Raw genomic sequence first — 23399 nt, forward strand, 5'->3', positions numbered from 1 at the left:
GACTAAATAAATGAATAATGAATGAATGAAAAGTCTAATAAACAGAATTAACTAATGAATGACTAAATACATTGAAAATTACTAAAACAGTAAATGAATAAAAGAATAATGAATGAATGAATCATAAATAGAATAAGTGAATGAATGATTAAAATAAGTGACTAAATAAACAGAAAAAATGAATAATGAATGAATGAATCAGAACAAATTAATCAAACAATGAAATGACTGAATGACTGAATAAATTACTAAATTAAACAGAATGAATGAATTTGGTTGGGTTGAGGTGAAAACATTTCTAGTACTGATCTGTAGGAAGCGATAAATCACTACACATACAATTGAGCAGCCAAGATTGGGCAAAGTTCAGAAATAACTGCGGCTAAAGAAATGTCTGCCGTTAATGCTATGTGCTGCACTTTTCACACATTTTTAAATGATATATAACAGATTTAATTCTTTTTTGTATTTTAAAATTGGCCTGTTGAAAATCTTTATACGTCAGTGACCCAAACATGCTGCTGGAATGCCACACAGGTGTACGTGATTTCACGTTTTACTATCATCGTGCAAGAGCGCAAAACCTGATCCAAACAAAGCAAAATAGCAAGAATTATAGACTGTGAGATGAGATCTGTGACAACACCGCTTAGATATCAGTATTGCATTGCATTGCATCTACTGGGCAAAACTATAAAGGTCTGATTATAGAAAGCCCAGTGCTGGCATAATTTCTGAAGCCTGGATTTAAAAAGACAGCATTAAGACATGAGTACTCAGTAAAGACCTCAGCTTGGGTATATGATCCTTAAAAGCGGGGAGCTTACTTGGCCTTGTAAGGAGAGTCGGGGGTCTGGGTCTTGGCCTCCATGCATGTCTCATACTCCTTAGCCCTGAAAAAGAAAGACAAACAAGTCTGTCAGAAAGAGACGGAAAGAGCGAGAAAGACAGACAGAGAGCAACAGAGGAGTCCGATGGCTGTCAGCCTGAAGACGTGAGGAGATAAGACGACGTGCTGAACAAAGGAAATGTCAAGAGGTCAAGCTGAGCCTCAAACTGTTTATTTAGTCTTTGGGCTGCACTAGCAGCAATCACAAACTAACAAGCATGAACGAGTCACAAGCGCTCAGTCTTCAGAGAGCTATCACAGCAGAGGATGTTGTTTCACAGCAGGGAATACCAAACTCTCCAATAGCCACACTATTTAAGTCTGGAAATCAAAATAAATAAGAGTGAATGGCCGATGGGTGTGAATTACTCCTTCGACGTCCCCTCGTGAGTCACAGACCAAAATAATGTGTGCTGTCAGTCAGCTCTAGCACGATGGTGTGGTCCAACAAGCAAAATTCCTGACAGCCACACATCCCATTCCGTCAGATAAGGATGATCGATCAGCTCCTGAAAAAAAAAAGCTTGATGGATGGATGTTCAGGGGCTGATAAACTCAGACGTCTCTTTCCGGAAGACAATGTCAGAGAGCTGAGTGGTCACAAGACTTTTAATAGTTTAATCTTGGTTTGAGTTGAAAGTCTAAAGTGATTTTGGTTTAACCCAACTGGTATAGGTATACGTCGCTAAATAATAAACTAATGTAATTTTCAAAATATTTTCAAAACTTTTCGGTCTCAAGGAAGCTCTATATTTAGACTTATTTAGGTTAAATAACTATAACTATATTAAAATTATAATTTCTCCTGGAAGAAAAAATGGAAAGAATTCTACCAATTGTACATAATAACAATAATGTTGTTCACAGCAGGTCATTTTGAAGTCTGATCTGTAACTTTCTTTTAGTTGAAGTGGTAAATTGAGTTTTTAATTAATTAAATATAATGAATGACTAAATTACTCTAAATAGACTGAATAATACAATGAATGAATGAATGAACGTATTACTAAATAATAATAAATAGAATGAATGGATTGATGAGTGAATGACTAATAAAAATGAATGAATGAATGAATGACTCAAACATAACAAACGACTAAATAAACAATGAATTAATGAATAATTTAGAACGACTAAAACAAAATGCATGAATAAATGTATAATGAAGGAATGAATCAAATAAAAATGAATGAATGACAGAACGACTAAATAATAGAATGAATGACTAAATCAATGACTAAATAATAAACAGAATGAATGAATGAATGACTAAATAAATTGAATAAATGACTAAAACAGAATGAATGATAGATTGACAAAATAAATTGAATAAATGACAAACAGAATGAATGAATGAATGATAGACTGACTAAAACAGAATGAACGAATCACTAAATAATAGGGGTGTGACGAGATCTCGTGGCACGAGATCTCGCGAGACTCCGATGTGTCCCGCGAGATCTGACTGGTCTCGCGAGAACGTGGCGATATCATGGCAAAACATTTTGCAGTGTTTACATTAGGGCTGCATGACTAATAGTCAAATATCACGATCTCTATTCAAACACCCATGCGATCTTATTCATGAATGACAACGATTCAGCATTGTCTATTACAACTGTTTCACGCTCCACTGACGCCGATGTGAAAGTTATTGAAGACATTCAAATCTGCATTCTTACTGCTATGGTTTCAGAAAGCAACACAAACAGTCTTTTTAACCACATAAATCATCATCATGTCTTTGTTACAGACATTTAAATAACATAAGTACTGGGATAAAAGCTTATAGTTTGGATATAAACACTTATTGTCTACAGTAGCGATCAAAAACGAAAATATAACACGTATGTAGAGAAACGTTTATTCTCTTCACCAGGAGAGGGCGACAACTGCACGTTTAAAAAAAGTATTTTTCATTGAATTAAACATTCAAGAGATTCCAATAGAGAAAGTCTTTATTAATTGAGACACGGGCTCCTTCATTTTTTTTTTCAGACTTAAGCAATGAACATTATTTCAGAACCACTAGTAAATTATGTAATTTTGTTTAATTTTCTAATCCTTTTTTTCTTCAGAATCGTGATCTCCAGTTTATAAAAGACAATTGTTTTTCAGTTTACCCAGAATCATGCAGCATTTTTATTACTGCATATAATTCATTAAAATATAAGTTTAATTTCATAAAGTACAAGTTCATATCAAAATGCACCTACATTTAATTTTTTTTGCATTTTGTGTTTTTTGTTGAATAAAATACTATTGTCCCCTATATATTTCATCATTGAGGATTTATTTTAAAAAAGTTAAAAAAATCTCGTCTCGTCTCGTTCTCGTGAACCCAAAATCTCGTCTCGTCTCGTGAGATAAGTGTCTCGTCACACCCCTACTAAATAAATTGAATGACTAAAACATAATGAATGAATGATAGATTGACTAAAACAGAATGAACGAATGAATGACTAAATAAATCGAATAAATGACTAAAACAGATGGAATGAATGATAGATTGACTAAAACAGAATGAACGAATGAATGATTAAATAAATTGAATAAATGACAAACAGAATGAATGAATGATAGATTGACTAAAACAATGAACGAATGAATGACTAAATAAATTGAATAAATGACAAACAGAATGAATGAATGATAGATTGACTAAAAGAGAATGAACAAATAAATGACTTAAATCGAATAAATTACTGAAACAATGCATGAATGATAAACTGAATGAATGACTAAATGAATAAATAACTAAACAGAGTAAATGAATAAATCAATAATGAATTAATTAATCATAAATAGAATAAGTGAATCAGTTACTAAATAAACATGAATTAATGTATCATAAATAGAATGAATAAGTGAATCAATTACTAAACAATAAACATGAATGAATGAATGAGTAAATAAAACCGAATGATTGAATGAATAAATCACTAAAACAGGATGAATGAATGATAAATAGAATGACTAAATAAACAGAATGAATGAATGAATGAATGGTTGACTAAACAAACAGAAATAACAAATGAATGACTAAATAAATTGAATAAATTCTTAAAGTAAATTAATAGAATAATGAATTAATAACCCAAATAGAATGAATAAATGAATGACTAAAATTTGAATAAATGACTAAACAGAATGAATGAATAACTAAACAGAATGAATGAATGAATAACTAAATAAATAAACAGAATGAATGAATGAATGAATAACTAAATAAATTGAATAAATTACTAAATAAACAGAGTAAATGAATAAATGAATAATGAATTAATGAATCATGAATAGAATAAGTGGGTGAATGAATGACTAAATAAACAATGAGTAAATGAATAAATGAATGAATTAGTAAATACTAAACAGAATGAATTAATGAATAAATTAAATGACAAACAGAATGAATAAAATTGTGATAAATAAAATGACTAAATAATACACAATGAATGAATGACTAAATAAACCGAATGACTAAATAAATGAATAATGAATGAATGAATAGACTGAATGACTAATAAACAATTAATGAATGAATGACTAAATAAACAGTAAATTAATAAATTAATAATCAATCATAAATAGAATAAGTGAATAAATTAATCACCAAATAAACAGAATGAATGAATAATAAACAGAATGAACAAATGAGCAAATAGTAAACAGAAAGAATTTAATTAAATAAATGCCTAAAACAGAATGAATGAATGAATGAATGAATGAATAATAAACAGAATGACTAAATAATAATCAATCAAAATGAATGATAGATTTAATGACTAACTAGTAAACAGAATGAACAAATGAATGACTAAATAAATTACTAAATAAACAGAAAAAATGAACAATGAATGAATTAATCAAATAGAATGAAATGACTGAATGACTAAATAAATTGAATAAATTACAAAAATTAAACAATGAATGACTGAATAAATAGTGGAAATCGACTTTATTTGGTAGATTGAGATTTGGTTGAGTTGAGGTGAAAACATTTCTAGTACTGATCTGTAGGAAGCGATAGATCAGTACATATGTGCTCATTTGAATAATGATTACAAATTATTTTTTAAGGTGTCACAGAAGACATGAGACTTAGGAGATTACACTAGCTATGTAATGATCCCTTAACCCCAACCCTAACTATAAACACAAGTATATTTAACTCCGCCTTCTTTTGAGTGACAGTAGAATAGCATGCATTAAGAATTCTCAACACTGATTCCAAAGTCCTCTGTTTCAAAGGAGTGAAACAATGCTGGCCAAGCCTCGAGACTCAAGCAGTGGTGCGCTCAGAGAAAGATTGTGAACCGTACCTGGCCTCGTCCTCATCCTCCAGATTACAATATTCCTCTTTGACAGCTTTACGCCTGCACGGGTTAAACAGAGGGGCAATCGCTGGACCATCAATCTCTGAACACGGCAGGCCCCATTAAACGGGCCGGGCACCATAAATATTAGTAACCAGCTATAAGTGTGTGTGTGTGTGTGTGTGTGTGGGGGGGGGGGGTGGGGGGGGGGCAGCTACAAAGCTACAATGCAGAGCTAATCATCAATTCATCACAATGTGCCCCACTATTCACCTCCACCCACGCTGGACGCAGACAGCCCCTCCCCCAATTGACTGTAAAACCGTCAATGCTTTCCGACGGATAAAAAAAAAGAAAACAAATACAGTGTATCCGTTTTAAATGTGCTATGGGAGGCTCAGGCGTTCTGCACTCCCAATTACAGAGAACATTTGGTCGGGCAGCCATGCAATATTTAATATTGGATTTGAGAGGCTCTCAATCAAACGGAAGACAATTTGACTGATGATGAATAAAAGGACGAGGAAAAAGGAGGGAAAAATGTGACCTGTGGAACATATCCACCGAGAGGAATGAGGCTGGATCCATCTATAAATTTAACAAACGCATATAGGAGGTTATATGTGGAATAAATATTGGATACATCCTGATATTAAAAAGATTTACATGCACCTGATGGTAAATAAAGGTCTGAGGCAAGTAAAGCCCAAGTGTCTTAAAGTTGAAACTGGAACTCCAAATGGAACACTTGATGTGGACTTGCAAGTGTCCCTGAAGTCCACAAGATTGTAGGGTTTCCCATGTGTTAGAGGAGTGCCCACAAACACCCTTACTGTCAACAGAGATCGCACTTAATGCTACATAAACTTTCGAGCAGTCTCCTACTATTATGGCACCAACATGACTCAAAGAAGGATGGCATGGATGCTGCACTTGGTGACTTTGCATACCTGTGGCAGTGTGCATTGCATAAGAGCACAGTGTGTTCCCATTGAGAAGGTTTTTTGGTGAAAACCTACTGTGAAGGTTTCTTGGAGCCCTTTGTTGGCAACTTGAGTCTGCAGTTTACCGACCACTACACAATGGTCTATGGGACATTATGTCACCAAAATGATGACTTGAGAGGTCTGCAAGGGTCTACATCAGGGGTCTCTAGACTTGGACCTTGGTTTAATTAGGGGTTAAAGCTAAACTCTGCAGGACACCAGCCCTGTCCGAGTTTAGAGACCTCTGGCCTATATAAATTACACTTGAGGTGAATTTGCAGACTTATGCTCTTGGCTGTATCAATGTACCATTTGTCAGTTTATCATGCCGAAGTGTAATCATAAGAGCCTCCTTTGTGGCTGCTACGCACCCTTGTGTTTTGGCCATATTGACACTTGTGCAGAATTCACAGCAGACAACTTTCCAGCAACAACAACTAGAGGATGGAAAGGGTCCATAGGCCACACTTCATATGAACTGACCGAACTATGGGGTGTCCCACTGGTCAGTTTGCAAAAGGGTGCTCACAAGTGTGTCCTTTGGATGCCATAATCCCTCAACGTGTCCTATTTCTGAGTCTTAACTGGTACACAATTCACAGCGAAAAACTTTGTGTCAGTCTATGCAATGTTGTGTCACCAACATTTGGACTCAGAGAACGTAAAGCATCTGAAGGACAAACTTGATGTGAACTTAGGGTGTGTTCACACTTGCCATGTTTGGTTCGATTAAGATGAACCCTGGTGCGATTGCTCTGATAGTGTGGTTCATTTGATTAAGTTGGAACACTGCCATCCAAACCCTGGTGAGCACCAAACAAACAGACCAAGACTGCTAAAAAGATGGGTCTCGGTTCCAAACAAACTCTGGTATGGAATAAAATATGAACATAACGTAGACTAACAACAATCTGTCTGGGTAGCACCGCTTCCAGTCAAACCCACCTATTATTTGGATTTTTGGTAAGTTCTGTCACAAAATATACATCATTCAAGCCACCAGTTTGCAAAAGGGTGCTCATGAGTGCCTCCTTTGTAGATGCCATGATCTCTCTGATTTGTCCTTTTGCTGAGCCTGAAGTGGTGCAGAATTTATAGCAGTCAACATCACAGTAGTCTATGCAATGTTATGTCACCAAATTTGGATTTGGAGGACGTAAAGTGTCTGAAAGACAAACTTGAACAACATGAACTTGAAGACATGTTGTCTTCGCCACATTGACCATACTATGGGGTGTCCCATTTGTCAATTTGCAAAAGGGTGCTCACGAGTGACCCCTTTGTGGCCCTCAAAGTGTCCTTTGTGCTGAGCCTGGGACTTAAGGGTTTGAAGGACAAATTTGATGTAAACTTACGGCGTGTTCACACTTGCCATATTTGGTTCGATTAAAAAAACGAACCCTAGTACGACCTCTCTGATAGTGCGGTTCATTTGAACAAGACTGAAAGCTACCATCTAAACCCTGGTTCACACCAAACAAGCGGACCGAAACCACAAAAAAAATGGGTCTCGGGTCTACTTCCAAGCGAACTCTGGTATAATTAGAATAAAATATGAACGTACCACAGACTAACAACGATCTGTTTGGGCAGTACTGCTTCAAGTCAAACACACCTATTGCAAATATATATCATTAGGGGTGACCAATCAGGTTGTGAATGTATCACTAAGGTTCACTATCATTAGGTTCGATGTCAAAAATGCCAATGTGAACGCTAAGTGAACCAGGACCAAATGTATTTTTTTCTTATTTGGTCCGGACCGAATTAACCAAGCGAACCGCAAGTGTGAACACACCCTTAAAAATTTGTTGTCGTTGCCACACTGACCATACCATGGGGTGTCCCATTCATCAGTTTGCAAAAGGGTACTCACGAGTGCCTCCTTTGAGGATGCCATGACCCATCAATGTGTCCTTTTGCTGAGCCTGAACTAGAGCAGAATTCACAGCAGACTACATAGCAGCAGTCTATGCAATGTTGTATCACCAACATTTAGATTCCGAAAATGGAAAGGCTCTGAAGGATAAACAATGTGAACTTGAAGACTTTTTTGTCTTCACACTGACCATTCAATGGGGTGTCCCATTTGTCAGTTTGCAAAAAGGTACTCACGAGTGGCTCCTTTGTGGCCACTATGTTCCTGAAGGGTCTCTACGGACAAACTCGATGTGAATTTAGGGCGTGTTCACACTTGCCATGTTTGGTTCGATTAAAACAAACCCTGGTGCGACTGCTCTGAACGCTGCCATCCCTGGTGGGCACCAAACAAGTGAACCAAGAACGATAAAAAGATGGTTCGCTTTCAAGCAAACTCTGGCTACGGTTCAAATTAAATATGAATGTAACAAAGACTAACGACAATCTTTCTGTGCAGCACCACCTCCAGTTGAACCCTACTATTATAGTAAATTCTGTCATGAAATATACATCATTCAGGTTTGGTATCTTGAACCAGGACCAAATGTTTTTTTTTCTCATTTGGTCCAGACCAAACAAACCAAGCAATACGAACCACAAGTGTGAACACACCCTTAAAGACTTCTTGTCATCGCCACACTGACCATACAGTACCATTGGGCGTCCAATTCGTCAGTTTGCAAAAGGGCTCATAAGTGCCCCCTTTGTGGATGCCATGATCCAAATTCACAGCAGGCTACTTGCATTAGCCTATGCAATGTTGTGTCACCAACTATTGGACTCAAAGGACCTAAAGGGTCTAAAGGACAAACTTGATATGAACTTAAAGACTTCTTGTTTTCGCCATACCGACCCCTACCATGGGGTGTCCCAAGAGTGCCCCCTGTGTGGCCGCTATGTTCTTTTGATGTGTCTATTTGTTGAGCCTGAACTGGTGCAGAACTCACAGCAGGCAACTTCCCAGCATTACGTTACCAAAAGAAGACCGCAAGGGTTGAGGACTGTACTTCCGGGACAGGCCCACTGGTACCCCTTTAGGCAACTAAAATGTGTTGAAAAGTCAAAAATAAACAGGACTAAGGACCACAAATTTGGCATACCCTGTGCTCAGGTTTACTAAAGCCTTAATTGCAAGAGCATCCTGTGTTACCTCGCAGCTCCTCCTACTCTGCTCTAGAGAACTTGTGAGTAAAGCAATGGCCTCTGGGAGTGCTGAACAGGGGGTCTTTTGTGTGCCGCCCCCTCTGAGGTAGGTCAAGACACAGAGCGCTCTGTTCTCAAGGCTGGGGAAAAGACAAGCAATGCAAGCAGCCAAACATCATGCACGAGAGAAAGGGCCATCAGAGAGAGAAGGAAAGAGTTAAGGCAAGAGACTCTGAAAGTTTAAAGCCCACATCCAATGCTGACACGGGCGGACATGCTACTTTCATGGTAATTAAAACCACACATGTTTGCACACGAAGAACAAGCCATATATTTGAAGAATAAATCAAGGTCCAGCTAAGGAAATTAAACAGCCTTTTTCCATGCCAAGGCCGTGACGGGGACTGAGCGGGCTTAACAATGACATTGTGGGACAGGGCAACCTGGGAGGGCTGAAGAAAAGCTCTCTAGCGTTTTACAAACGCCACACTGTGCTCCTATAAAACGGCTCATTTCCACCCCGCGGTGGAGCCGCCAACCTCAGCAACCCAGGCCTGTGGGCGGCCGTGATTTATGAGCGTGTAGTGCATGTTCTCTCCCTTTCATTCTTTACTCCTCGCCCTCTTTCCCTCACCGTGTGAGTGTTGCAGGGCTCAGCACAGGAGTGACAGAGAACAGAGGAGGCTCATGTTGTCACTCTCCCAGCCAAAGCTCAGAGCTGTTTTCTGCCCTCTGAGCTACCTCTGTATTAATGAGCTCAGAAGCAGAGCAGACTGCCGGTCTCCTCTCCAATGCAAGTTTTACTGTTTGTAGACATCACATAGAGAAAGAGACAGAGAGCGCCTGCAAATTATAATTACTCTAAGGCCGCCACCACTAGGGATGTAGCAACCATTACAACTTGAAATCTTGATAACTGTATCACATTTTGTCGAAATTTCAGTATAACTTGCAGTGTTCCCCCTAGGTTTCCAGCTTTTGGGGGGGGCCATGCTACTTTTTTTCCAGGTACTTTAGTCTACTTTGTGTAATAACGAAAACTTATAGTGAAAAAATAAGTCCAAAACTCTCTATTTTAACATTTTGAACAATAGGGCTCTACAATCTTTTGCTTTTTTTTTTGTTTGTTCACAATTCTTATGTGTTTTAATTTTTCTGATAATCAAATGAAAGCATACACATTTATTTATTTTTAATCACATGAAAAATAAACCCTTTTAATTTTTGGCAAACAAACAGAGGTTTACTGTTAAAAATCAATACATGGAAGAAAAATTATATTCAGTTTAAAACGTTTAAATAATAATTATAGTATTTTTTTCTACAATTAAGTGGTTAATCTTGTTGTAATATTTATTTTTTATCATATATATTGTTTTATGTTAATTATTTAAATAGGAATATATAAACACCTACATTATACTGTACAAAATTTTACTGTTTTTGCTGTACTTTGGATCAAATAAATGCAGGCTTGGTGAGCAGAAGAGACTTCAGAAAAATCTTACTGTTCAAAATCTTTTGACTGGTGTTGTATGTGTTTATCCTCCATATTTAGGAAATAATAAACACCCAAGCATTATAGTACTGCAATTAAACAAACACCTTACAGAACTCACAACAATCTGATTAAATATTAGCAGTTGGTTGTAAACTTGCATGGATGTATAAAGTTTTATCAAAAATTCACAGGGTCTTTGGGATTGAACACTAAACAAACCATCTCTAGAGCTGTTAATTCAATTTTTAGCATTACTGACAAACAACTATTCCACATTACCTCTCATACACACACACACACACACACACACACACACACACACACAAACAGTTGTGACAGGAGGGAAAATTGATAGTGCCCAGGTCTAGGATCTGACACGGAGACGCGTTCGCTCCTATTTGTTGATTACTATTGATTTTCTTTGATACTTCATTTAAAAATCAATAGTTGGAAGAGAGAAAAACAGGCATGCTTTACACATACTTTAACATACTATTGTACACTAGAGAAGCCTTCAGTTTTGGCAGCGTGGTGGCAACCAATTAGGAGAAAAGCTCTTAACAGGTGAAAGTGGGGGGGGGGGGGGGGGCTAACAGATCGATTCTCACTTTTTCCTCCCCAATCACAGAGAGTGGCCATAAATTAAGCTCATCAGTGTTGCCGTGCGGACAGCCGGGATGCACATCGCCTCTGCTCTCCATCTCCTTGTCACTCATAAAGCTCTCACAAGTAGCAACACCAGCCTTTAGCCACATGGAGGGAGAGAAAGAGAGAAAGACAGAGATAGAAGAAAGAGAGAGGAGACTGTGATCACCTTGAGTTCATGCGTGCCCGCAGTTTCTTGGCCTTTTTCCGAGCTTTCTGTCTCTCTTCTCCCTCTTTCGCGTTGTCTGAGGGCACGCTGCTGTCAGTCACGATGTCTACGATGTACTTTTTTAGAGACAGGTGTTCCTGAAAAAAAGTCAAAAGGAAATTAAATTATGTAAATGTTGCCTTCATATTAGAGCAGATTTGTTTGAATAGTGTGAAAGGTGTTTTTCAAACATTGTTTGGGTAACATGTAACAAATAATGTGGTACAAAGCTTACCTAAATGATTATTAAAATTATATATTTTTTTACATACAATTATATAAACTGTGAAAATTATTTAAATAAAGTCATATTTTTATATAGCTTAAATTATTTTATTTTTTTAGTACCTACATTTTTCATTTCAGTTACACTACCAGTCAAAAGTTTTCGAACAGTAAGCTTTTAAATGTTTTTCAAGAACGTCTTTTCTGCTCACCAAGCCTGCATTTATTTGATCCAAAGTACAGCAAAAACAATTCAGAAATATTTTTACTATTTAAAACAACTGTTTTCTATTTGAATAAACACTATATTGCCAAAAGATTTGGGACACCCCCTTCAACTAAACAGGTTTGACTACTTTAGTAATTTCCATGAATACAAATCTTAATATTTAAGCATATAAGGATATTCTAGGGGATTGTGTGCTTCTAATTTTATAGCAACAATTTAGACAGGACCCTTTTCTATTCTATCATGACAGTGCCTCTGTGTATAAGGCAAGGTTCAAAAAGAAATGATTGATTCAGTCAGTGTGGAAGAACTTGACTGATCTGCAGAAAGTCAAGTCCTAATCCCAGCTGAACACCTCTGGAGTGACATTAAATGCAGACCTTGAGCCAAAAACTAAGGTAAAACTAAAGGGTACAGCCATTTTAGACACTTCAAAAACAGTTGCAACAGAGATGGAAATACATTTTTTAAATACATGAATTGTGTTTCCATCTTTGTTGCCACAGTTTTGGAAGTGCCTTTTTCCGTTCTAAAGAAGGGGGTGTCCCAATACTTTTGTTCATGTAGTGCATGTACAAGTCGTTGGTGTTTGGTGATGAGTTTTTGGCTCAAGGTCTGCAATTAAAGTCACACCAGAGGTGTTCAGTTCGGATTAGGACCAGTCAAGTTCTTCCACACTGACTGAATCAATCATTTCTTTTTGAACCTTGCCTTATACAGAGGAATTGTCATGTTAGAATAGAAAAGGGTCCTGTCCAAACTTTTGCTATAAAATTAGAAGCACACAATTCCCTAGAATATCATTATATGCTTAAACATTAAGATGTGTACTTGTGGAAATTACTAATAAGTAGTGAAACCTGTTCAGTGGAAGGGGGTGTCCCAATACTTTTGGCAATATAGTGTATTTTACAGGGTTCGTAGAAGTGCTTGAAGTACTTGAAATTTACTTTTTAAAATTTAATGCCTGGAAAACCCTTGAAAATACCAATATTCTTGAAGAGGTACTTGAAAAGTGCTTGAATTAATGAAAGAAAACTTCATATCTTGGATTGTGAGTCATTTGATTTACATTGGAACTTCAGAGCGCGTAATGCAAATCATTTAATTCAGACTGGAACTTGAGCGTGGATCGTGAATTGTTTGGTTCAGGTCGGGACTTTGGAGTGTGTTATGCGAATCATTTAACTTAGATTGGAAATTTATAGCACGGATCGTGAATCATTTAATTTAGATTGAAACTTTGGAGCGTGGATTGTGAATCATTTAATTCAGGTCGGGACTTTGAAGCACGTAACATGAATCATTTGATTTAGATCGGAGCTTCGGAGCATGGATCGTGAATCATTTGATTCAGGTCGGGACTTCGAAGTGGATTGTGAGTCATTTGATTCAGGTCTGGAATTTGGAGCGCAGATCGTGAATCATTTGATTTAGATTGGAACTTCAGAGTGCAGATCGTTAATCATTTGATTCAGGTCGGAACTTTGAAGCGCAGATTGGAAATCATTTGATTCAGGTCAGGATTTCGGAGAGATTTTGCAAACCTTTTTTTTATTTAAACAGTAGAAAACAAACCATTAATGCAGTACAGTTATAAAAACAAAAAAATTAAAAATAAAGTATACACAAATACAAATTCCTTTAAGGAAATTAACAGTGGTTTTACTATAGTAAATGTGTAGTATACTTCAGTAGTTATAATTCGCATGTGCTTTGCTTTATTTTGCCCTTTTTATTAGTATATTTTCTCTTTTTTTTATCTATTTCTCTTTTTTAGAATTTAAAATGGAAGAAATTGTTCAATAAGTGATAATCTCTGATTGAAGTCCTTGAAAAAAAAAAAACAGTGCTTGAAAAGTCCTTGAAGGTCCTGGAAATTTGATTTTCAATGTAATTTATTTCTGTGATTTCAAAGCTGAATTTTTAGCATCATTACTCCAGTCACATGACATTTAGAAATCATTCTAATATTCTGATTTGCTGCTCAAATTATTATTAATATTATTATTATTGTTGTTGAAAACAGCCGAGTAGAATTTTTTCAAGTTTCTCTGATGAATAGAAACAGCATTTATCTGAAATAAAGATCTTTCTATTCATCAAAGAATCCTGAAAAAATATACTCAACTGTTTAAAATATTGATAAAAAAAATGTTTCTTGAACAGCAAATCAGCATATTAGAATGATTCCTAAAGAATCATGTGACACTGAAGACTGAAGTAATGATGCTGAACATTTAGCTTTGATCACAGGAATAAATTACATTTTAAAATATTTTCAAATAGAAAGCAGCTATTTTAAATAGTAAAAATATTTCACAATATTACTGCTTTTGCTGTATTTTGTACAAATAAATGCATGCTTGGTGAGTAAAAGAGACTTTAAAAAATTACTGTTCAAAAACTTTTGACTGGTAGTGTAACATTTCTAATTTTCATTTTAAGTTTTCATCTAAAATTAGCATTTTATTTCAGCTTCATTTTAATTACAGGAAAAAAATCAAGATCAAATTTGATTTTGAACTGAAGCAAACAAGGGTGAGAAAGGCATTCAGGAATTCAAATCACGAGAAAGGCATTAGTGTTAAAGACTATATTAATCTAATGAAATTAGGATGAGATTGCTTAATTAGAAAGATGTAGGTGCTACCAGAGTGAAAGCATCCTTTAACCAGCCCATATTTGATCAAAAAATTTCTTTACAGCGTCACAGAGAAGCCTCTCAGTTCAAAGCCATAACCATCCAGAAAAGTCCCTATAGAGGACAATAGAATGATGACACATGGGTGTGTCAAAACAGAGCGACACGAGAGCAGATCAAACATCAAACCGCCAGTTCCACCTAGCACATGTCCAAAGGCCGGGCTACAACTCCCACATTAGGATGTAAAGCGGAACGTCTTCATTGAAAGACCAGGTGTTAAGCTCTTTGTGTGGCATGTAGAGTCCTCCCGGCCCAAGCATTGTGCTCTGCAATTACGAAGGCATCTCTTCCACTTGCTGCTGGCATTAAGGCGGCGGAAGTGCTGAGGGGGGAGAGAGGTATAGCTTTCCGTCTCTTTCTGATGATGCCGATATTTCCATGGGAAGAAAGACGGATGTAACTCAATTTCGGACGACGTGATGCATGTGCCAGAAAGCAATTATCCAATTATCCTGTCATCCGGCACCTCGGAGGATGGGAGCAGCGGGTGAGATAGATAAGAGTTCCCACTCCGAGTCGATACCTCAGAGGCTGCATGCTAACAGAGGATGGGGGCAAAAAAACCTACTAGGTTGATTCTGGAGGTCTAGTACAACTTCAGAAACGTGGGTATGTACACTAGCTGAGGCTAACAGATGACCTGGTTCCACTTGCAAGTTACATTTACAAATAAAAAGTAGTCTTCGGAACAGATAAAGATATTTTTGATAAAGTCTGAGAGCTTTCTGACCCTGCATAGACAGCAACGCAACTGATACTATCAAGGCCCGGAAAGGTAGCAAAGACATCGTTAAAATAATCCATTTGACATCAGTGGTTCAACCGTAATGTTGTGAAGCTACGAGAATAAGAAAAGCACGAAGAAAACAAACATAACAACTTAATTCCGAAATTTCTTCTTTCGTGTCAGTCTTCGACGCATGTGTGTGGTGACTAACACAGAAGAGAAGAAAGTGCTGAATAATGACGAATGATTCAATGACTTACTCATAAATACTTCACTTGTTTCATTAATGAGTGATTCAACGTTTTTTAGCAAATCTCTTGAAAGATTCAATGACTCAAATACTTCACTGTTTCATTACTAAATGAATCAGTGTTTTTGAACAAATCTCCTGAATTAATGATTCAATGACTCAAATATTTGACTTGTTTCATAAATGAATCAGCGTTTTTGAACAAATCTCTTGAATGAATGATTCAATGATTCATAAATAATTCACTTGTTTAGTTACTAAATAAATCAGTGTTTTTGATTCAATGACTCACTCATAAATACATGTTTCACTACTGAATCAGCGTTTTTCAACAAATATCTTGAATGAATGATTCAATGATGCAATCATTAATACTTGTTTCATTAATGAATGATTCAGCGTTTTTTAACAAATCTCTTAAAGATTCAGTGACTCAAATACTTCACTCGTTCCATTACTAAATGAATCAGTGTTTTTGAACAAATCTGAATGAATTATTCAATGACTCAATTCAATACTTGTTTCATAAATGAATCTGCGTTTTTGAACAAATTTTTTTGAATGAATGATTCAATGATTCATAAATACTTGTTTCATTACTAAACAAATCTCTTGAATGAATGATTCAATGACTCACACCTAAATACTTATTTCACTACTGAATCAGCGTTTTTCAGCAAATATCTTGAATGAATGATTCAATGACGCAATCATAAATACTTCACTTGTTTCATTAATGAATGATTCAGCGTCTTTTAGCAAATCTCTTGAAAGATTCAATGACTCAAATACTTCACTTGTTTCATTACTAAATGTATCAGTGGTTTTGAACAAATCTCCTGAATGAATGATTCAATGACTCACTCAAATACTTCACTTGTTTCATTACTAAATGAATCAGTGGTTTTGAACAAATCTCCTAAATTAATGATTCTGTGACTCACTCAAATACTTTACTTGTTTCATAAATGAATCTGTGTTTTTGGACAAATCTCTTGAATGAATGATTCAATGATTCATAAATACTTGTTTCATTACTAAACAAATCTCTTGAATGAATGATTCAATTACTTACTCCTAAATACTTCACTTCTTTAGTTACTGAATGAATTAGTGAATTAGTGATTCAATGACTCACTCATAAATACTTGTTTCACTACTGAATCAGCGTTTTTCAACAAATCTCTTGAATGAATGATTCAATAACTCACTCCTAAATACTTCACTTCTTTAGTTACTGAATGAATTAGTGAATTAGTGATTCAATGACTCGCTCATAAATACTTGTCTCACTACTGAATCAGCGTTTAACAAACCTCTTGATCGAATGATTCAAATACTTCACTTGTTTCATTACTAAATGAATCAGTGTTTTTGAACAAATCTCTTGAATGAATGATTCAGTGACTGACTCATAAATACTTCACTTGTTTTATTACTGAACGAATCGGCGTTTTAGAACAAATCTTTTGAATGAATGATTCAATGACTCACTTATAAAAAAATTCCCTCGTTTCATTACTGAATGAATTCAGTGTTTTTGAACAAATCTCTTGAATGAATAATTCAATGATTCACTCATAAAAACTTCACTGGTTTCATTACTGAATTAGTCAATGTTTTTAAACAAAGCCCTTGAATGACTGATTCGATGACTCACTCACAAATACTTTACTTGTTTTGTTACCGATTGAGTCAGTGTTTTTTTAACAAATATCTTGATTAAATGACTCACTCATAAATACTTTGCTACTTTCTTTACTCAAAGAATGAACATTTTGAAACAAATCTCTTGAATGAAGGATTCAATGACTCGCTCATAAATACTTCACGTGTTTTGTTATCGAACAAATCAGTGTTTTTGAATGAATCTCTTGAATGAATGATTCAATGGATCACTTATAAATACTTCACTTTTTATTACCGAATGAATCAGCATTTTTGAACAAATCGGTTGAATGACGGATTCAATGACTCACTCATAATTACTTCACTTGTTTCATTACTCAATGAATCAGCGCTTTTGAACAAATCGGTTGAATGACGGATTCAATGACTCACTCATAAATACTTTGCTACTTCTGTTACTGAGAGAATCAACATTTTGAAACAAATCTATTGAATGAATGATTCAATGACTCACTCATATACTTCACTTGTTTCGTTACGAATGAATCAGCACTTTTGAAAAAATCGGTTGAATGAAGGATTCAATGACTCACTCATTAATACTTCACGTGTTTCATTACCGAACAAATGAGCGTTTGAATCAAGATTACGATCTTTTAATGATTATTCGTGCAGCTCTAACATGGAACAATTACTACCTTTCTGGGCCTTAAACGTGTCAGTTCCATTGCTGTCTATGCAAGGCTCAGAAAGCTCTCGGATTCTATAAAAGAATATCTTAATTTGGGTTTAAAAACAACATGAGGGTAAGCAATTAAAGATTCATTTTTTGAGTGAACTATCCCTTTAAGATTAAAGGCCATGGGACGTTTTACCTGTTTTGACACATCTGAGTATCATTTATGCTCAGATCCATTGCTCAGTTATGTACTCAATATTTAGGGATTTGTTTGGAGAGAAGAGCATATCTGAATAAACACTGTCTTTTGGTTTCTTCCAAGAGCTTCTTTAAGGCTGAACAATAACGAAGCAAACAATAACAAAGTTTTAACGACCACAGCCTCGAATGCTTGACACCTGTCCTTAATGAATTACTTTGAGACAAATGTGACAAATGACCACATGGACCTCCGTTTGAAATCTGTGCAATTGCATCATATAGTGTTTCAAGTGGACGAGTTATTGTGTGTGTGCCGGACGGGGCTTCCACCCCTAGTCCCTCGGGAAAAGGAGTCGAGCCCTGCAGTCATAACCATTGCCTCCCTGTGGCCAGAGAGGCATCTGTTGAGTAATCTCTCTGAAAGGCGATCTAGCTCGCCTGCCGTTCACTTAATGGGATTGTTTCTGCAACACCTCAAAGACGTGCACCATCTTGAGATTATAAAGAGGGGTTTGGAGGAGAGGGGAGCACCACAAAAACAGATCTGAGAGGAGATCAGAGCCGGAGCTAAGCTCGTAATGTGCAAGTGAACCGAGGAACGAGAAACCATTACGCCAATAGTCAATCGCTTCGACAGTTTAGAAATGAATTCGACTCGAACAGAAATTAATTTAAGCATTTTAAGAGAAAATCATGTCATGATGTCATGATGCCAACACTCTGTATCTACGCTGACAAAACAAAACTTAAATTAAACCTAAAAAAAAAAAATTCTACAGGTTTTTAGGAATTTAATTTTAAGACTTTTTAAGACAAAATAACCAAATTTAATTAATCATTTGAAAGCAACAGTACGTCAATAAGGTCTCTAAACTGCAAAAGTTTAAAAATGTGACTTTCAACAAATCTCTTCATTAATTTTAAATTAATTTTACAAAAAAAAGTATTAGAATACGAATTTAAAAAAAAAGTTTATTTTCAATTTTTTGTCTTGTTTTTTGTCTTGTTTCTCAAGATAATTACTGTATTTTTCTGGAATATTCGAATAAATAGAAGAAAAATATAATATATAAATTATTTACAAATATTGAATATTGAGATATACATGTATAGTTTAATAAAATGCTCTGCTTACAAAAACTAGAATATGGGAATAATTTTTTAAACACGTTTATTCTCAAAAAATTTTGTCTTGTTTCTTTGTGCAAATGTCCAAAGTTTCTTCAATCAAGATACATTTACTTGAAGAAAAATTACAGTATTGTTCTAAAATATTTAAATAAATAGTAGCAAAAAAGAAAAGAAATATAAAAAAATATATGCACACACAATGTCTAATTAGAAAATTCAAAAATTATATATTTTTAATTAATTTAATTAATTCAAATTAATTACAAAAATAGCAAAATATTTACAAATATTAAATACTGGGATACACATATATAGTTAAATTTTTTATATGCATGTATATATGTTTTATTTTAATAATAGAATATTATTCACATAAATAGTATAAAATAATATATAAATTTGTAACATACATATAGTATTTTTCTGTTTTTTCTGTAAAAATGATCAAAAGTTTATGATATCTATAGAAATATCTGCCAGTGGACTTTTTCATACTCCTTTGACAAATATTTATTATCGTTTTAAACAAACTTACTTAAATTTGTTCAATTTTTCGGAACATAACACTTAATTTAGGGACGTTTAGGTATTTGTATTAGAAAAACACGACAAAAAAAAAAAGGAAAAAAAATTGGCAGTGCATGCAACATTTAATGCCATGACTTTACGAATTTAAGACTTTCTTCTCCATTTTAAAACCTTTTAAGGCCTTGAAAAGTCTCAATTCACGCTTCCACATTTTAAGACCTTTTTAAGACTAGCAGAAACCCTGTTTAATACAAATATCAAATGTACAACATATTTTTTATATTTTGATCATCTAAACAACTTAGGTCCAAAAAACCTAAACTCCATGTATAAGCAATATTAATAGTGATGCTTTCCTTAGAACGACATAAAAAATTTATGCTATAGAAAGCGGACAATGTGGCATATGACGACCTATCAAATTCATGGATGGACAGGTGATGGACAGGTGTCCACTTGCACACGGTGATAATAGGAGGCGTGCGAGTGGGATATAAAAAGTGAGAGAGAGCAGCCCGTGGGCTTGAACACCCAAAAAACCACAGCGCTTTCTGTGGGGCGTAACGAGAGAGCACTCAAAACATCACACCTCCGCCGCTGCTCAGGGGCCGTGATCAAGCTCTCACTGTCACACTGATACATGTCCCCATCCTCCACTCTTTTGTGCCACACAAAAGAGCCGGCAAAAGATGGCTTTCCCCCAATGTGAAACGGACAGCTGTTTGTCATTCAGATACAATGTAAAGACAGGAGGTATAAGGTAACTAACTAGCAACCCACAAAAAAAAAAAAAAAAACTTGGACGAACCTTGGACGTGTCATTTGACATGATGTTTTTGTTGGAAAAAAAAAAGTTCAGAGCACGACAAAACAACTTTGTTGTGTTAATTATTACACTAAAGGAATAGACTGGTTAATATACAAATCTGTTAATATACAACAACAATAACATAATATTTTATATTTAATACATTTAATGTAATAATGTAATATTTAATACATTTAAAATTTGTTGTTTTATTATTTTATATTGTCATAAAGATTTATGCTTTACAATTTTTTTTATATTATAGGTTTTTTCCCTAGAATATTATTATAATAAAAATACCTACACATATATTATTTATTAAACATACTATAAAGTATGTTTAAGAATATAATAGGTTATATAGTAAATAAAATATATTAAGTATTATATATTATACAAACAAACACTTTCTTATTCAAATATATACTAAAAAGTCTAATATATGAAATATTTACCAAAGGAAATATATATACTAAAAATAAATATAACAAATATTAAATATTATACACATTTTAACATTTTAATATTTAATGCGTATATGCTTTTTATTTTCATAACAGAATATTATTCAAATATATATATTATATTAAAAAAATATATATATATATATATATATTAGGGGTGGGCATAGATTAATTTTTTTAATCTAGATTAATCTAGATTAAATCTTGGAATTAATCTAGATTAATTTAGATTAAAATGGCTAATTTGACTTCTGCTGAAGGCATTCAGAATATGTGTGCTACCCAAATAATGACTAAAAGCAAGTCTTCGAGAACGGGTCAGGTGGCGCATTAGATCAGGCGCTCATCTCCTGTTTCCAAAATGCATCACAAACTGCTTGACAATTGCATTTACAACATAATTACCTACACAAACTTGTGTAACCAAGTACTTCTGCGCAAAAGGCTGCACGACGTGCGTGTTGCCGTTAAATACACAGACGCGCACGGACATGGATTTCTGCGTGCATAGTCTTCCATTAAACTACGTTGCTTTTAGAAGCGTCAATTCAGTTGTTGCATATAGTTTAATGTCTTTATTGCGGGATTATCAAAGTAAATTATAACTCATGTGCCCCAGTAAAAAGGGTCTAGCAACGCACCTGCCCTGAAGCGGCTTCATAGCTGCATCCATGTTTGCACGTCTCATTTGATGTGGTAATTTCACAGAAGTTGAAGACTGGTTCTCGCCCCCTACAGTGCAATTCGACTAGGTATACGTCATCCGCGCTAAAATATCAAGGTGAAAGTCATCATATCTTGCGTAGTTTAGACCCAGCTCCCAACCCAACTTTGAGAATAGATTAACGGCGATATTTTTTTTATCGCCCGATAAGAGTCTCACGTTAACGCCGATAACGGCCCACCACTAATAAATATATATATATATTTGTGTTCACTTGCACAAGGTGATAATAGGATATAGATATATATATATATAGATATATATATATACACACACACATACACACTAGGGGTGTGCAAAGCAGCCGGTATCTGTATTTGTATTTGTTGAGGGGGGAAAAGTATTTGTATTTGTATTTGTATTCGAGTAAAATTCAAAATAGGTGTAAAATCCTGTTTTTTTGTGCGTTACACTTCTAATTTACATTATAGTGTAAGTATTCTTTAATTATATCCATTATAATAATTATGTATATGCAATATTGGTTAATGTTTTTGAACATGTAACAAGGAACGCCATTGAAAAGAAAATAACATAACAGCCATTACCTCATCCATGGTTAAACCAACAACTAATAAAATACCATAGCGAACATTATGAACCCCACCACCACCCGTCCTTGTTGGAGGACGCTGAACAGACAGAATAAAAATAATACTTAAAAGAACTGTTCTTCTTCTGAATGAACTTCTTTCCCGTGGCTTCTGCCGTTGCTAAGCAACCATGACCTGATCTCTCAATGAAGCTTCAGCAAAGCATAAATGGATTTCCAGCATTAAAAATCGCTTGCAGTAGCTCTGCTATTAAATTTATTTTAAAATGGTTATTCCTGTACAGATATGATAAGCTGTTCCTCCAACTTGGCTGTTTTTCAATGTTATTAAGGGAAAGGGTGAAGCTGATTGGTTGGTTCTGGTCACATGACCTGCGCTGTGCTTGAGGCATTCTGAAAAGTTGAGATGTATTTATCTGGATGCGGCGCGGACGTGCCTGGAAAAAACGAGCGCGTAGCACCGTGTCCGCGTCGCTTCCATTATGAGCGCGCATACCGCGCGTCTAACAACGAACTTGAGCGCGCATGTGAACGGCCCCTAATGGAGTAATCTCCCGATCAAACTCTGCTTCCCAAAAGCTATAAACTGCCTCCGGAACCCAGTTAAGGTACAAAAATCTATTCAACAAAAATAGTGATGCAGTGAAGTCTTTTTTCACCCAGCCGAGTCTTCTCTGTTGCTGTGTGTAGCAGACTGTGTCAGTCACCTCTTTTACCCCCACCCCCCGACTCCTGAATGTCACTCACTCACTCACTCACTCACGCGGGCATGCACTGACTGCGGTCTCATGAGGAAACGCAGCTTTTTGATATAAAGTTTTTCTTGTTCCCGAATACAAATATTTTTTTTAAGTATTTGTTCGAAATAAGTATTCGTAAAAAACACGCTATTTGTGCCTTTCCGAATACCGTATTCGGGTTCGGCTCCACCCCTAA

At 35.4% G+C, this 23399-nt stretch overlaps 1 protein-coding gene across 4 annotated transcripts in view; it reads right to left on the minus strand.

Moving 5' to 3' along the window:
• Positions 1–23399, minus strand: part of scaper (S-phase cyclin A-associated protein in the ER) — a 194357-nt gene that overhangs the window by 107483 nt on the left and 63475 nt on the right. For all 4 annotated transcript variants that reach the window (XM_073832328.1, XM_073832330.1, XM_073832329.1 and 1 more), the window contains 2 exons: positions 11570–11706; positions 828–893 (listed from right to left, as the gene is read on the minus strand). In XM_073832328.1, the coding sequence (XP_073688429.1) occupies positions 828–893; positions 11570–11706 (203 nt within the window). The remainder of the gene's footprint in view (positions 1–827; positions 894–11569; positions 11707–23399) is intronic.

Source organism: Garra rufa, chromosome 25 (assembly GCF_049309525.1).
Source record: "Garra rufa chromosome 25, GarRuf1.0, whole genome shotgun sequence".
NCBI classification, from domain to species: domain Eukaryota; kingdom Metazoa; phylum Chordata; class Actinopteri; order Cypriniformes; family Cyprinidae; genus Garra; species Garra rufa.